This window comes from Natator depressus, chromosome 20 (assembly GCF_965152275.1).
Source record: "Natator depressus isolate rNatDep1 chromosome 20, rNatDep2.hap1, whole genome shotgun sequence".
In the NCBI taxonomy this organism is placed as follows: Eukaryota; Metazoa; Chordata; order Testudines; family Cheloniidae; genus Natator; species Natator depressus.
In genome coordinates, this window is record NC_134253.1 from 6,791,148 (window position 1) to 6,805,923 (window position 14,776).

General features: G+C 53.2%; 1 protein-coding gene across 1 annotated transcript; it reads right to left on the reverse strand.

Moving 5' to 3' along the window:
• Window positions 1-4,319: 4,319 nt before the first annotated feature.
• Window positions 4,320-13,055, reverse strand: LOC141975178 (macrophage mannose receptor 1-like). The gene is made up of 8 exons (XM_074935387.1): window positions 12,923-13,055; window positions 12,489-12,593; window positions 11,984-12,088; window positions 10,930-10,992; window positions 9,715-10,116; window positions 8,000-8,145; window positions 6,096-6,208; window positions 4,320-4,446 (listed from the first exon to the last, which is right to left on the reverse strand). The coding sequence occupies exons 1-8, from the start codon at window positions 13,008-13,010 to the stop codon at window positions 4,320-4,322; spliced, it is 1,149 nt and encodes a 382-aa protein (XP_074791488.1). The 5' UTR covers window positions 13,011-13,055.
• Between the last annotated feature and the right edge of the window lie 1,721 nt (window positions 13,056-14,776).

Below are 14,776 nucleotides of genomic sequence, written 5' to 3' on the forward strand. Positions count from 1 at the left end.
TCAAATAAGTTTGAGATCCCCTATGCTAGATAGACCATTAGTCTGACCCAATATGGCCATTCTTATGTTTAGACCCCTCGGCACCTTAGTACCACTGGAGTCTCCACGTAGGCCTTGGTCTGCCATCAGCCTAGAACTCCCAGTGTCTGATGGCCACACAGTAGTCTTAATGGCCATGGACTGCTTGACTTAAATGACCCACTTCATCCCCTGCAACCACCCGCCCTCTGCCAAGACTACCACCCAACCCCTGCTGCGCAACATGGTTCAGCTCCACGGACTCCCAGACCATATAGTTTCCAGCCAAGGCCCACAGATCAGCTCTCGCTTCTGGCATAAAGCATTCTGGCTACTGAACGTCTGCATATCCATCTCCACCACATACCACCCCCAAACAGATGGACAAACTGAATAGGTGAACCAAGTGCTGGAGCAGTAGTTGAATGTTTCATAAATGATCACCAGGATAACTGGCTCATGCTCTGGCCATACGCAGCATTTTCATATAACAACACTGACCATGCCTCTACAGGTCAGAGCCCCTCCTTTGCTAATTACTGGTTCCACCCCCATTTTCACCTGATCTCCCCAAACCCTGCCACCACCAACAGGGACCAACAGATCCACCTTATTCAGGAGGAACTCAGTAACCACCCAGAAAAGGTGAAGAAAGCTTACAAGAGGCACGTGGATCATGGGCAAAAAGAACCCTCAGTGTTCACATCTCCACAGCCAAACATCTCCAGACCAGTTGACCCTCCCGGAAATGGGACCACCAGTTCCTGGGACCCTTCCCAATATATCATCAGATCGGCCCAGTTATCTTTAAACTACAGCTTCCCCAGTCTCTCAAAATATACCCAGTTTTTCATGTTTCCCTTCTGAAGCCCTTCACCGACCAAACCACACCACTGCCCCAACCAGTGGAAAGCCAGGATCATGAGGAATATCAAGCGCATGCCATCCTAGATTCCCATTGGAGGCATGGCCACCTGTACTATCTGTTGGACAGGGAAGGCTACGGCCCCAAAGAGCACACTTGGCAGCTTGCCTCCCATGTCCACACCCCTGACCTGGTGGGGAATTCCACAAGGCTCACCTAGACAAGCACCACCCTGAAGGGGGGCCAATGTAAGAACTTGCAGGACTAGAACCTGGGGGGTTCTGGGTCACTGACGCTTCTGCATCACCACTGGAAGCTTAGACTGGGTTTCCGGTGGAGGACCCTCTGAAGCTAGGCTCTGCAGGAAGTAACACCCAGCAGGGCCTGAGTGGCGGTGGCCCCTCACAGCCCAAGTATTGGCTGATGCTAGTATTTAAACCAGGAAGCCATCATGGGGAGCTGTCTGAGCAACCATACAGGCTGCTTCTGCTCCAGACCCTGCTTGCTGTAGGCCTTGGACTCCGACTTCTGACCCTGGTTTTTCCTTGACTTTGCTGTTTGCTTGATATCTATAACCTGGCGCCAGACCCCGACTTCCTGAACTCCTGACCTGACTCGACCCAGACTCTGCTAGCTGCCTGCCCCCTGCAACTTGGTGTCTGACATTTTGACCCAGCTCACTCCTGACCCTGCTACTCACCTCCTGACTGAAACTTAACAGCTGACAAGTGCACACAGGTTTCCCACAGCCTGGTCCTAACAATAGGCTTGGGAGAGGGGTGGGGTGGGTGTGATGGTTCCCAAGGTCGTGAGGCACCTCACCCCCACCTGCCCTTAGTGTGAGGAAGTGCCTGCTGAGGGTCAGCTCCCTGAATTCCCCAGCCTCTGGCAGCACAAGCACTGCCTTCCTGGTTGCCACAGGCCTCCGTACAGGGAGTGATAGGCATACACCTACCCCCAACCCATCTGAGTGTCCCTGTGGAGTGACCAGCCCCGATCACCAAACACTCACAGAATTCTCAGGCCTGCTGCTTCCAAAGGAACAGGGTCCCCCAACTTCCTTGTTCAACCTTGGAACCCGCTCCACTGAACACATAGCACTTTAGGTCTATTTATAGTAAACAGAAAAATAAGTTTATTAACAAAGCAAAGAGATTGGAGTGCTAAATCATAAGAATACTGGAAAACAAATGGCTAAGAGTAAACCAAAACCATAACACACTCTCTAGGGCCTTGTGACATTCTGTACTCCAAAGTAACACCATGGCATCCCCATATTCACCAGTGTTATATAATTGCAACAAATCTTGTACAAAATATGCCATGTAAGGTGTCAATGGAAAAGTTATGGTTTGCTGAATATAATTATCCTATTTGTATGCATGTATCATTTTTGTACCAGGAGTTTTGAATATTGACTATGCATCTGTATTTCAAATGTGCTTCTTCCTGGGTAACTCCCAGGACTAAACTAAACATTCACAATGTGCTGGCTAGACTGGATGTAAACTAACTCAAGTTAGTTTACATCCAGTCTAGCCAGCACATTGTGAATGAACTATTTAAGGTAATGGCCCATCAACTAAAACAATGGGCCATGGGAAAAACTTATGCTCACCTGATGAGCTTTCCTGTGGATGCTTCAGCCAATGCATGGGTATTGCCTGCTGTGACTCATGGAAGCATTCAAGGGCATGTGACTAGATAATGTGATATTGGACTCCATCTTGTGCCTGTATTTTTCCACAAACTGTACTGGGGACTTTGTTTGGGACAATGAAGTTCCCTGCATGTGGAAGAAGCTATAAAAGGGGGAAGTGACATCATCATGGGGACTCACTCCCCTTACAACTCAACACCTGGAAACACCTTAGTTAAAAAGACTGAACTGGGAAAGGGGGTCCCAGGTGGGAAAGGAGAAAGCCCTGCCTATGTATAGAAGATTGGTGGACTGTTTGCTCCATCAGGGTGAGACACTGCTTATTTCAAATCCTGTCTATAGAATTTAGATTACGATTTTGTTTATTTCTTAGGTAACCAATTTTGATCTGTACGCTATTACTTATAATCATTTAAAATCTATCTTTCTGTAGTTAATAAATCTGTTTTATATTTTTTACCTAAAACAGTGTGTTTTGCTTGAGTGCTTGGGGAATCTGCTCAGAAACAAAACTTGTGCATTGTCCTCTCCGACCTGGACTGGGTGATAAACTTACACTGGTCAGACTTTTGACTAGGGCAAGACGGTACAGCTCTGGGGTGCTAGGCTGCACAGGCGCCAAATTTCCACTGTGCCAGGGAGTGCTTGACCAGCACTCCGGGGAAGTCCATCAGGGGCCTAAACTTAATTCTCAAGGCATTCTCCTGTCTCTTACAAGCTTACCCCAAGTTCTTTGTGTTTTCAACCAGTTTGGTTGAGACCCCTTCCCTTGCCCTGCCCTGCCCCCTGCTGACAGCTAGTCCTCACAGAATGAAGGATACCAGGGGCTAATCCACACCCCTGATATAGTTTCAAAAGTTCCTTGTCTTACCCCTAAACAGGATAATGAGGAGAACCAAGGACTGGAGGTCACACAATGAAATTAATAGGCAGCAGATTTTAAACAGACAAAATGCATAGTTAACCTGTGGAACTCTTTGCCAGGGGATGTTGTCAAAGCCAAAACTATAACACGGTTCAAAAAAGAACTAGATACTTTCATGGAGGATAGGTCCATCAATGGCTATTAGCCAGGATGGGCAGGGACATAACCCCATGCTCTGAGTGTCCCTAGCCTCTGTTTGCCAGAAGCTGGTTGTGGAAGACAGCAGATGGATCATTTGATGATTACCTGTTCTGTTTATTCCCTCTGAAGCACCTGGCATAGACCACAGTTGGAAGACGGGATACTAGGCTAGATGCACCATTGATCTGACCCAGTATGGTTGGTCTTATGTTCTTATCACTCCTGCTGTGTAACTCTTCCTGTTAATTTCCTCTCTTTGAAGATTTCACAATTCTTCATTAGCATTCAGCTCAGACTTCTGAGTGGATACCCATCGTGAACCATACAGTAGTTGATTTACATGCAAACAGGCAGAGAGATCAACATTTATTGCATGAAAGAAAACCTGCTTTTCCCCTTTGCTAATGGCCAGTACCTAGACACAGACCTTAAGAACATAATATCTGTGCAGATACACAACTCCTTAAATATCACTAGTCCATATAGCTTGCAATGATTAACTGTACTGGAATGACAAAGGGTTTCATTACAGACATCACATGACCTCTTTTAGTGAACTCAGAGGAGATCTGTACCCCTAGTACCACTGTGGCCTCTGCTAGTTGGTATCAAGAGGTCCTTGGGTCACAGTGGGGGGGCAGAGGGGTGGGACAGGGGCAAAGGGAGGGCCAGGGCGTCGCCAGGTTGCTCGGTGGCTAGTCCAAGCAGGCTCAGGGCTCCCCTTCACACACCCAGTGGTGCTGCTCCGTGCATGGGGCGTCATACCAGTGCCCATCCTGCCGTACCAGGGCACAGTTCTCCTTCTGCCTGCCATTGGGCTCCCCTGTCTGCCAATAGCTGGAAACCAAAACAGGGAGAACAGGGTAGAGCAGAGCTGGTAATGCTGCAGCCCCTGTGGCCCCACAGCCCCATGATCCCCACATCCACCAGACTGTGCAGTCCCCAACCCATCACCCCCTGCAGTCACAAGCCCCCGTGACTCCCAGTCCCCATGTTCCCTGCAGCCCCTGTTGCCTCATGGCAGCCACCAGCCCCTGCAAGCCCCAGTCCCCATGACACCTGTGGCCCCCTTCAATCCCCATGACCGCCTGTGGCCCCCTGCGACTGCCTACCCTGCCCAATGACCCCCACAGCGGGCAGGGAGTGCTGGGGGCCACAGGTGTCAAAGGGACCGGGGCTCGTGGGGACTGGGGCTTGCAGGGACTGGTGGTTAGAGCAGGAGCTGGAGTGGGCAGAACTGAGGAGGGATCTTATGCTGGATTGAGCCCAGAGAAAATCCCCATCTCAGTCCTCCCCCAGAGCATGTCTCTGCATAGCCAGGTGCGGGTGCCAGAACTCCCCATGGCCTGGGCTCCTCCCCCACAAACATTGTCCCATACAACCAGTTTCCTGGAAGTCACTTCCTCACATCCCGCCCCAGGGATCAGGAACCAGAGGGACAATCGGGGGTAGGGGGGTGTCAGTACCCAAAGTGGGACAGCAGGGAGGTGGGAGATATTGGGATCAACTACACTGGGCAAGTTAAAGCCTGGAGCTGAGGGTTTGGACAGCAGGGAGCTGCAGGTCAAGACTGAGTGGCACTGGGAGATTGGGGGGAGGGAGGGAATCCCAGGTCTGGAATGAGAGGGGCTGTGGCTTGTGGTGGAGAGTGCAGATCCCAGGTCTGCGACTTGGGACAGAGGGGCACTAGCAGAACTGAGGGTGTGGTGGGAGACCAGGGCTGGAACAGCAGTGGGCTGTGGGTTGGGACTGAGGGGTACCAGCAGATCATGGAGGGGGGTGGAAATCCCAGGTCTGGAATGGGGGAGGGGTTGTGGGTAGGGATTAAGGGGACAGATCAGGGAGGGGGGCAGAAATCCCAGGTGAGGAATGTGGGAGGGGTTGTGGGTTGGGACTGAGAGGGCAGATTGGGAGGAGAACTAGAGCCATCCCTAGGGTAAAACAAATGGGGGCAACTGCCCCATGCCCCATGCTTTGGGGGGCCCCACGGTTTGTGAGGCGGCAGGCAAGGAGGTGAGGCGGGAGGTGGGCAGGTGGGGGGGAGTGAGGAGGAGCCCCCCTACCAACCTACCCTCCCCCCAGTGCCTCCTGCCCGCCGGCGGGCCCCACCAATCAGCGCCTCCACCTCCCTCCCAGCGCCTACTGCCGATCAGCTGTTTCACGGTGTCTGGAGACGCAGGGAGGGAGGAGCAAGGGTGCAGTGCGCTCAGGGGAGCACTGGATGAGGAAAAGGTGGGGTGGGGCATTGGGGGAAGGGGTGGAGTGGGGGCGGGGCCTGGAGGAGCCAGGGGGAGCACCCCCTGGCAGATAGAAACTCGGCCCCTATGTCCCGGGCCCTGTACACCGCTAGGAACGGGCCTGGGGAGAATCCAGGTCCAGAACAGCAGGGTGCTGCATGTCAGGATTGAGGGACATTTTCCCACTCTATGGCTCCAGCTATTCTGGGCTATTTCGGGGCCTCTCAGCCCAGACCCGGTCTCCAATACCTGGCATTGGCTGCTGAGTGAGTCCCGTCCACCCACATCCAAGCCCCCTCGAGTGCCTGGTCCGTGAGGCCCATCCAGGAGGATGGTGCTTTCATGGAAGCCATGATGTGAGCCTGAGGTCAGAGAGAATAGCGTTACTCTGGGGTTGGCATCCAATCCTCCAGTCACCCCCGCAGCATGGGGGCTGCTGGACATGGACAGGCCCCGGTGCAATCTGTGGGGTTTCAGCAGGAATAAATGGTGAAACAGGGGCTCAATATGACATGGTGCCACGGTTACACTGGCTCCCAGGAGCACTGAGCTGGGAGGGACCTACTGCTACTCATGGCCATGCTAGGCATCTCTTTCCTTTACTTGTGGCAGCCCCACAATCCTCCCCACAGTGTAATAGCCTTCCCCTCCACAGCTCCTGCTGCCCAATGAGGTGAACTGGAGAGGGGCTGAGGGAGGGGGCACAGTGAGGGGGGATGGGCTGTGTGACGCTGGAAGACCAGGTGCCAGCTGTTGCCAAGGATACAGGCATCAGCTGAGCACTGACAAATACATAGCTGGAAATCAGACCAGCTCACCTGTATGTCAGTATTGTTCAAGACAGCTGTTAGACTTGTAAAGCTGTGTTTAGACTCTATGGAATGCTTGTAAGACCCTCACCTGCATTAATTTCACTTGTACTGTTTGTATCCCATGCTATAAGGTGATACGTAAGTGTTATTTAATAATTGTAAAAGTGCCTGCCCTGAACCTATGAACTCAGTCAGGCAGAATGGTTCCCCGCCCATCGAGAAGGACTGTCAAAATGAAATGGGCCATTGTGGAACATCATGATCCAAAGAGATGGCCATCTCACACCTATGAAGGTGCTATGTGTAAGAAAGCCGATCCCATCAGCTTGAATGCTGGAAGCGGGGAATAAAACAGGGACACAAGAAAATTTTTTATCTTTGCTGTTTGGACTCTCACAGGCCTGGAGCTAGGAAAAAGGAGCAGAGATCCCCAAGTCAAGCTGGGTTGGCCCTAAAAGACATTCAGTGGACAGATTACTACAGTTCTGCCACCTTTTGGAACCATAGACGGTAACTCATTTGCGTATATATGTATCCTGCTTTAACCTGTAAATATCTCTCATTTCCTTTTCCTAGTTAATAAATCCTTAGTTTACTATTGGATTGGCTACAAGCATTGTCTTTGGTGTGAGATCTGATATACAAATTGAGCAGGGGTAAGTGACTGGTCTCTTGGAACTAGAAGCAACCTGAATCTTTTGTGATCTTTGGTGTATGGCCGCCAGCTATCACGAGCCCAGCTCAGCCGGCTGGCAATATAGATGGGAGCCCCAGGGGACTGTCTATGGTTCTGTGGTAAGGCTGGGGTAGTGCTTCAGGAGTTCACATTTGTTGCTGGGTTGGTGATATCTAATTACAGAACCTACAGCTAGTTTGGGGTGTATGCCCTGCATACTGACAGTCTGCCCTGAGCTTGGCACTCATGGTCGTGAGCCACTCCAGACAGTGTGACAGGAGGGGACCCAGTGAGGGGGAAGGGCTGTTGCACTGATGGGGGCAGGGATCATTGAAGCCAGTTGTTTCTCTGATCCGTGTCACTGACTGGGTGGCAATTTGGTCTCACACCTTGGCTGGGTCTCCAGTGAGAATGAGGGACTCTCCTCCCCGGCCCAGTCTGGCTCTCTTCCCTTCTGGCCCCTCTAATTATTGCCTCCAACCCAGGCTCCCCTCCTTGTTGCTGAGTCACTTTGCAGGTTGCACCCATCCTGGCTACCCACTCCGCTCCTGGATCCCTTCCCCAGCTCCTCCCATCCGCCTTCCTCCCCCGCATGCTTCCCCCTACACCCCAGTGCCCGCTAGTCCCCAGGACACCCTGCTGCCCCATGCATGGTCATCTCTCACCTGCTCAGCAAGGCTGGTCACCTGGAGGAGCAGGGCACCTAGAGAGGCACAGGAGCGGTTGGCAACATCCCAGGTGCCCAGGGAGCGGGAGTGGAAGTAGCAACTGTCCTGGAAGAAAGTCCACCCCCTGCGACATGGGGTGCAGACTGGGGGGAAAGGGGAGGAGAGATCATGTTAGTCACTGGGGCAGGGGAATATCTGGGCAGCCTCAGGATCGAGGGCAGTCTGCAGCGACTAGCAGGGAAGCCCGGCAGTTAGAGGACTGGGAGCCTGAATTCCTGGGTCTGCCTCTGCTGCCCACTTCCTGGTGCTCGCCAGCAAGTCTCTGCTCCTCTTGGCACCTAAGACCAGAGCAAAGACCCTGCAAAGCCTTAATGTGGAGGTGCAGCCTAAAGAGACTAGAGGTCCCAGCATGCACGGCTCTCTGCCCCCTTCCTCTTGGGTTAAGATGGAGCCGCACAAGCTGGTACAGTCACAGAAGGCTGCAGTACCCCCAGCTCAGTGTTTCATGCCAACCAGATGCAGCCCCCGGACCTAAGGTAAGTCACTGGCATGGCCTTCAGTAGCTCTGGGGCCCATTAGCCCTGTGCCATTACCCAGAGGAGACACCCATGCTCTGGATACAGACCCCTACCTCCAAACACCACCCAGTGCTGCCCGAGGGAGTTAACCCCAATGGGCTGAGCCACAGAAAGAAGCCGGATAGCTGGCAAATTCACCACAGGGGCCAGTGGCAGGGCCAACGTGAGCAGAGATCCTATAGACTGCTCAGCCAACGTGCAGCCACATGATTAATCGCAGCAGAGGGCTGGGAATTAGAGGGTAAGCAGCATGTGGGACTGGATGGGGCAGGGGTTTGGGCTACGCCCATGGCTGCCCCCTGTGCTGCGTTTGACCCAAGTGGGGGGCCTGTCGGTTGGTGGCTCAGCTAGTACAACCCGCAGTCAGGATGGCAACGGGCACCAGGACGGAGCCCTGTGAGGGTGAACCAATTAAGGGCAATGTGGAAGGGTTGGCTTCAGCCAGTGAGCTCCATGGAAAGGCTCCCATGGACTTCAGCAAAGTCAGACCAGACCTTACATGGCCTTAGATTTCAGAGTCATCTCCCCACTGAGATGCTGCAGGGGCAGCTCCCCCTGTCTCAGAGCCAACATCTCAGGCTCTCTGCAGACTCAAGCAGACATCTGTAACATCTGGATCACATTTACAATGGAGAATCGCTCTGTGGGGAGGATCCACAGCCCCAACTATTGGACATGAAGGCCCTGCCCATGGGACAGGAGCTCCTGAGACAAGGCAACCATTAACGGAGACCGGACCGTCCTTGTCCTCATTTTCAGCAAAAGGTATCCCAGAACTCCATGGGGTGGGATGATCCCAGATGGGACTCCTGGGTTCTATTCCCAGCTTTGGGATGGGAGTGGGGGTCTAGTGGTTAGAACGCGGGTGGGGCAGGTTCATAGCTGCTGGAACTAGGGATGCTGGGGGTACGGCCGCACCCCTTGGGTTGAAGTGGTGTCCATTATATACAGGGCTTACAGTTTGGGTCAATGGCAGTCAGCACTCCCACTATACAAATTGATCTAGCACCACTGGGCAGGTTTCAGCAAGTGCATGGGCAGCGCCATCATGGCTTGGAGCTAGGGCAGGGAGGGACACTGGCTGGAGTGTTTGAGGTGAAGGCCACAGGGCCAGGTGGGTCCTGCGAAACTCACCGTGACAAGAGCAGGAGCAGAGGTCCTCATGGCTCCCATAGATGACCCAACGGCTCCAGGGCCCAACCCCTGAGTACAGCATCACCACGTGATTCTGGTTGTTGCCATAGTTGAAGTAGAGGTTCTCCCTGGCGAGGGCCAGCAGCCCGTTTGCCCGGCACTCCCAGTGCTGCAGATCTCTGTGCGCCTTGCAGGGCTCCAGGCGCACGGCCACCCGGCTGAGCCGCTTTGGCACAGCTACGCACTGCTGGTGGGCCACGCTCAGCAGCTGGCCCTGAGACAGCCACTGGAAGTGCTGGCTGAGGGCGCCAGGGGTGCAGGGCATGGCTGTCAGGGAGCCACTAGCTGTCACATCCACGCACAGCTGGTGTGACTCACTGTAGATCAGGAAGGAACCGGAGGCTGGAGAGCATGGGTAGAAAGAGGGGGTAAGTGCTGGGGGAGGGGCAACACAAGCAATGGGAGCCTTGCTGCGAGGACAGAGCCCAGCCCCAAACCAACTCTCGAATTGCTGAAGACTGGATACCCCTGCCCCGCCTCTTCCCCCCAGGCCTTATCTCCTGCTCTGCATCCTCTCTCCCTCCAGTTGCTTGCCCTCTCCCTGCCCAGGACTTACCTGCTGCCTGCAGAGCAGGGATGGGAGGAGCTGCCAGGAAGCCTACCCAATCTGGACACAGCAGTTGGGCTCTGGCTCAGAGAAAATCAGTCCCTGGAGCAAGGGGCCAGGGCAATCGTGCAACAGCGGGCCAGGAGGGGTGCTGGTCCCCAAAGCGAGGGGCTGGGGGCAATTAGGGCACAGAAGGGTGGAGAGGGGGTGTTGAAAGAAATAGGGGCACAGTGGGATGGACTGTCCCCAGAACCAGAGGCTGGAGCCGAGGATCTGGGAGCCAGTTCTCTCTGTCAGCAGCTGAGCAGCTGCTGTTCTTCCTGCCCTCTCAGCAGGGTGGTTGATTGCGGTTACTCTGGTAGGCAGACTTTTAGTGTCTGGTCAGCAGTACTGACCAGACAGTGACAGGTCCCCTTTTCGACAGGACACTTGGCAACCCTACCCAGCAAAGGGAGTGAGGGGAGGGAGGAAGGGCCAGTCCACCCAACTCCGGAGCCTCAAGGTTTCAGGAAGGGTTGGGAGGCAGGGGCCACTGGGAGTGCAGCGGGTGGAGCCAGCAGGGCACAGACGTGGCCAAAGGTCTGGGATTTGCCACCACAGAAACTCACCCACATCCCGGAGCAGCTGGTTCTCCACTTGCATTCTCTCAAGGGCACTGGCCATCTCCATGTCTGCAGGAGATGGGAAACATCATCAGTGGTATCGGCCATGTCACAGCAACTGTGTTGAAAAACACTGGGGAGACAGGAGCCACCAGGCACCAGATCACCTTACCTCTGCCCTTGCCCTGGGCACACGGCCCAGCACTCTTTGCAGTGCCCATAGCCACTGTCTACTGGGAGCAGGCTGGACCTTTTGACTGTCCATAGCTCATCCCTAGGGGCAGGGCCAGCTCATCCATAGCAGTCCCCCCCTCCTGAGCCGGTGACACAGCCCCTCCTGGCTGGCTGTAACACTCACCCTTCAGCAACCAGGAAAGCTCCCTCTAGCCCCATCCTGGAGGGGTGAGGGGTCTAATCAGATGAGAGACAGGCCATTCTCAGCCTGGCCAGCCTTGGGGCCCAGCCTGGTGGGAAGCAGCACCATCCCTAGCAGTGGGAGGGGGAAGATGGTACTTTCATTGTATTCCAGTAGTGCCTCAGAGCCCATCATAGCCCAGGACCCCACTGTGCTGGGCACCAGGCATTATTTATTAGGTGTATTATGGTGTCCCAGGCTCTAGCCCAGGACCCCATGGTGTTAGGTACTGTACAAACATAGAGCAGACAGATGGTCCCTGTTGCACAGAATTCACAATCTGTATAAGACAAGGTCAAGGGATGGGAACAGACAGACACAGATGGGGAGGTACAAGGAAATAGTGAGACGATATTGGTCAGCCCAACGGGCAGTGGGCTCAGCGCATCAGCGGCCTGACTGTTGTCATGCTTTTTGTAGGCATTTTGGCAGAGGAGCGTTCTGCAGAGGGATGCAAAGGAGGATAATGGGTAGGTCCTCCCAGGCGTGGGGGGCAGCAAAGGAGAAAGCATGGAGGGTCTTGTTTGCCAGTGTACCAAGTGGGTGATAGAAGCTGCGTCCTGGGCAATCAGGGGCAGAGATGCCCTCTGGACAGTGGATAGGAGATGTCCATGCAAATGCGGGTGAAGGGAGGGAGGTACTTACATCGGACAACACCAAGTGTGAGGAGCAGCAGGTTCAGCAGCACAGAGACTCCCAGGACAGTCGTGCAGGCCAAAATCCACCTCTGGCCCCGTCTCCACTCCCACTCTAGGGAGATGGGAAATCAACATTGAAACAGTACATTGCCCTGACAGCCAGAGCATCCATTGGAGGGCACAGCTCTCTCCAGTAATGAATCCCCCACTCCTGGGAGCACAATCTTCACTCTATGGATGGGAAACTGAGGCACAGAGTGGCAAACAGATGGATCACATGGCAAGCCAGTGGCAGAAGTAGGAACCCAGGAGTCCTGACTCCCAGCTCCCCTGTCCCCATTTCTAGCCTCTCTAACCACTAGACCCCACTTCCCTCCCAGTGCTGGGGATAGAACCCCAGTAGTCCCGACTCCCAATCCCGCCCCCACCCACTAGATCACAGTCTCCTCCCAGAGCCAGGAACAGAACCCAGCACATCTGACTCTCCTGCCAGCCAGGCCCAAACTCATTACCTGGAGCCCAAGCCTCCTGCTGCTCCGTCTGCCTCCTCCTTGCTCCAACAGCCGGGTCGACAGCCTCATATTGGCTCTCCTCTTCGGTGTACACATCACTGACAGCTAGAGAGGGAAGTACAGGGTGACAGCTCCCCCACCGGCTCAGTCAGCACCCACAGCCCCCGCCCGTGGCTCTGTGAGTGTCCCTGGCACCAACTTACAGACTGCAAGGGGACAGAGCCCCGTACTGAACCTCACCCTCTTCCTGCAGCACAGCACCCTCTAGCACTGCACAGGGGCCAGCACTGATTGTGAAGGGAAAGCACCCCCTTTTGAGTGCTGTCCCACTCCCTGCAGCACCCTAGGTGTTCCTGTGAGGGCTCCTTGCAGGTACTGGCCAGGCCAGGAGCTCCTTAGTCAGAGACATGTGGAGAGTGCCGGCTCCTCCATACCTGCCTTCGCCCTTGGCTCAGAACCCCATGGGTCCTCCTGTCCTGGTTCAATGATGTCGACGTTGCTGTATGTTGCCTTGCAGGCCATGGGGCCAGACTACGCAGCTGGGAGTCCCGTGCAGACACAGCCCTGCCAATTGACTGGGCTGCTCACATGTGTTTGCCAGCTGATAAGTCCCCCAGGAGGAAGGGAGAAAAGCAGCAGGGAGCCTAAAGAGGCAGTCCCTTGATGGGAATGCTGCAGAGCTCAGGCACGCCTCCCAGCTGGGGCTGGAGGGCCAGTCCGTGCAGCCTCCGCCTGCTCCCAGATTCATCGAGGCCAAGGCCAGAGGGACCACTGTGATCATCTGACCTCCCGTATAACACTGGGCAAGACCGGCCCCAAAATAAGCCCGAGAGCAGAGCTTTTAGAAAAACATCCACACTTGCTTTGAAACTTGTCAGTGATGGAGAATCCACCCTCACTCTTGGTAAATTGTTCCGATGGTTAATTACCCTCACTGCCAAAAATGTACCCCTTATTTCCAGTCTGAATTTGTGTAGCTTCAACTTCCAGCCGTTGGATGGTGTTATGCCTTTCTTTGTTAGATTGAAGAGATCATTATTAAATATGTGTTCCTCAGGTAGGTACTTATAGACTGCAATCAAGACACCCCTTAACCTTCTGTTTTTTCAGGTAAATAGATTGAGTTCTTTGAGTCTATAGGGCAGGTTTTCTAATTTTTTAATCATTCTTGTGGCTCTTCTCTGACCCTCTCCAATATATACATATCCTTCCTGAATTGGGAACACCAGAACTGGACACAGCACTCTAGCAGCAGTCACACCAGTGCCAGATACAGAGGTAAAATAACCTCTCTACTCCTACTTAAGATTCCCCTGTGTATGCATTAGCCCTTTTGGCCACAGCATCACACTGGGAGCACATGCTCAGCTGATTATCCACCACAACCCACAAATATTTTTCAAAGTCCCTACTTCCCAGAGTAGAGTCCCCCATCCTGTGAGTATGGCTGACATTCTTTGTTCCTACCTGCATACTGTGACACTACATCTCATATTCTTCATAGAGGTGTTGTTACGATATGATTATGGCATAACTATGATATATTTTAAACAAGATAGGTCATGTGAGATATCATTGAATAAGTTATGATTTACTAAATATGATTATCCTATTTATATGAATGTATCATTTTTGTGTCTGAAGTTAGGAATATTGTCTATGCATCTATACAGCTGGCTATATTTCAAAGAATCCTTATTGAGGTTACAGGGACAAACCATCCCGATGTGTAGAAAGAAGAGTAAATATGGCAGCCAACCTGCTTGGCTTCACAGTGAAATCCTTGCTGATCTTAAACACAAAAAAGAAGCTTACAAGAAGTGGAAGATTGGAAAAATGACCAGGGAAGAGTATAAACATATTGCTCGGGCATGCAGGAGTGAAATCAGGAAGGCCAAATCACACCTGGAGTTGCAGCTAGCAAGAGTTGTTAAGAGTAACAAGAAGGGTTTCTTCAGGTATGTTAGCAACAAGAAGAAAGTCAAGGAAAGCGTGGGCCCCTTACTGAATGAGGGAGGCAACCTAGTGACAGAGGATGTGGAAAAAGCTAATGTACTCAATGCTTTTTTTGCCTCTGTCTTCACGAACAAGGTCAGCTCCCAGACTACTGCACTGGGCAGCACAGCATGGGGAGGAGGTGACTAGCCCTCTGTGGAGAAAGAAGTGGTTCGGGACTATTTAGAAAAGCTGGACGAGCACAAGTGCATGGGGCCGGATGCGCTGCATCCGAGAGTGCTAAAGGAGTTGGCGGATGTGATTGCAGAGCCATTGGCCATTATCTTTGAAAA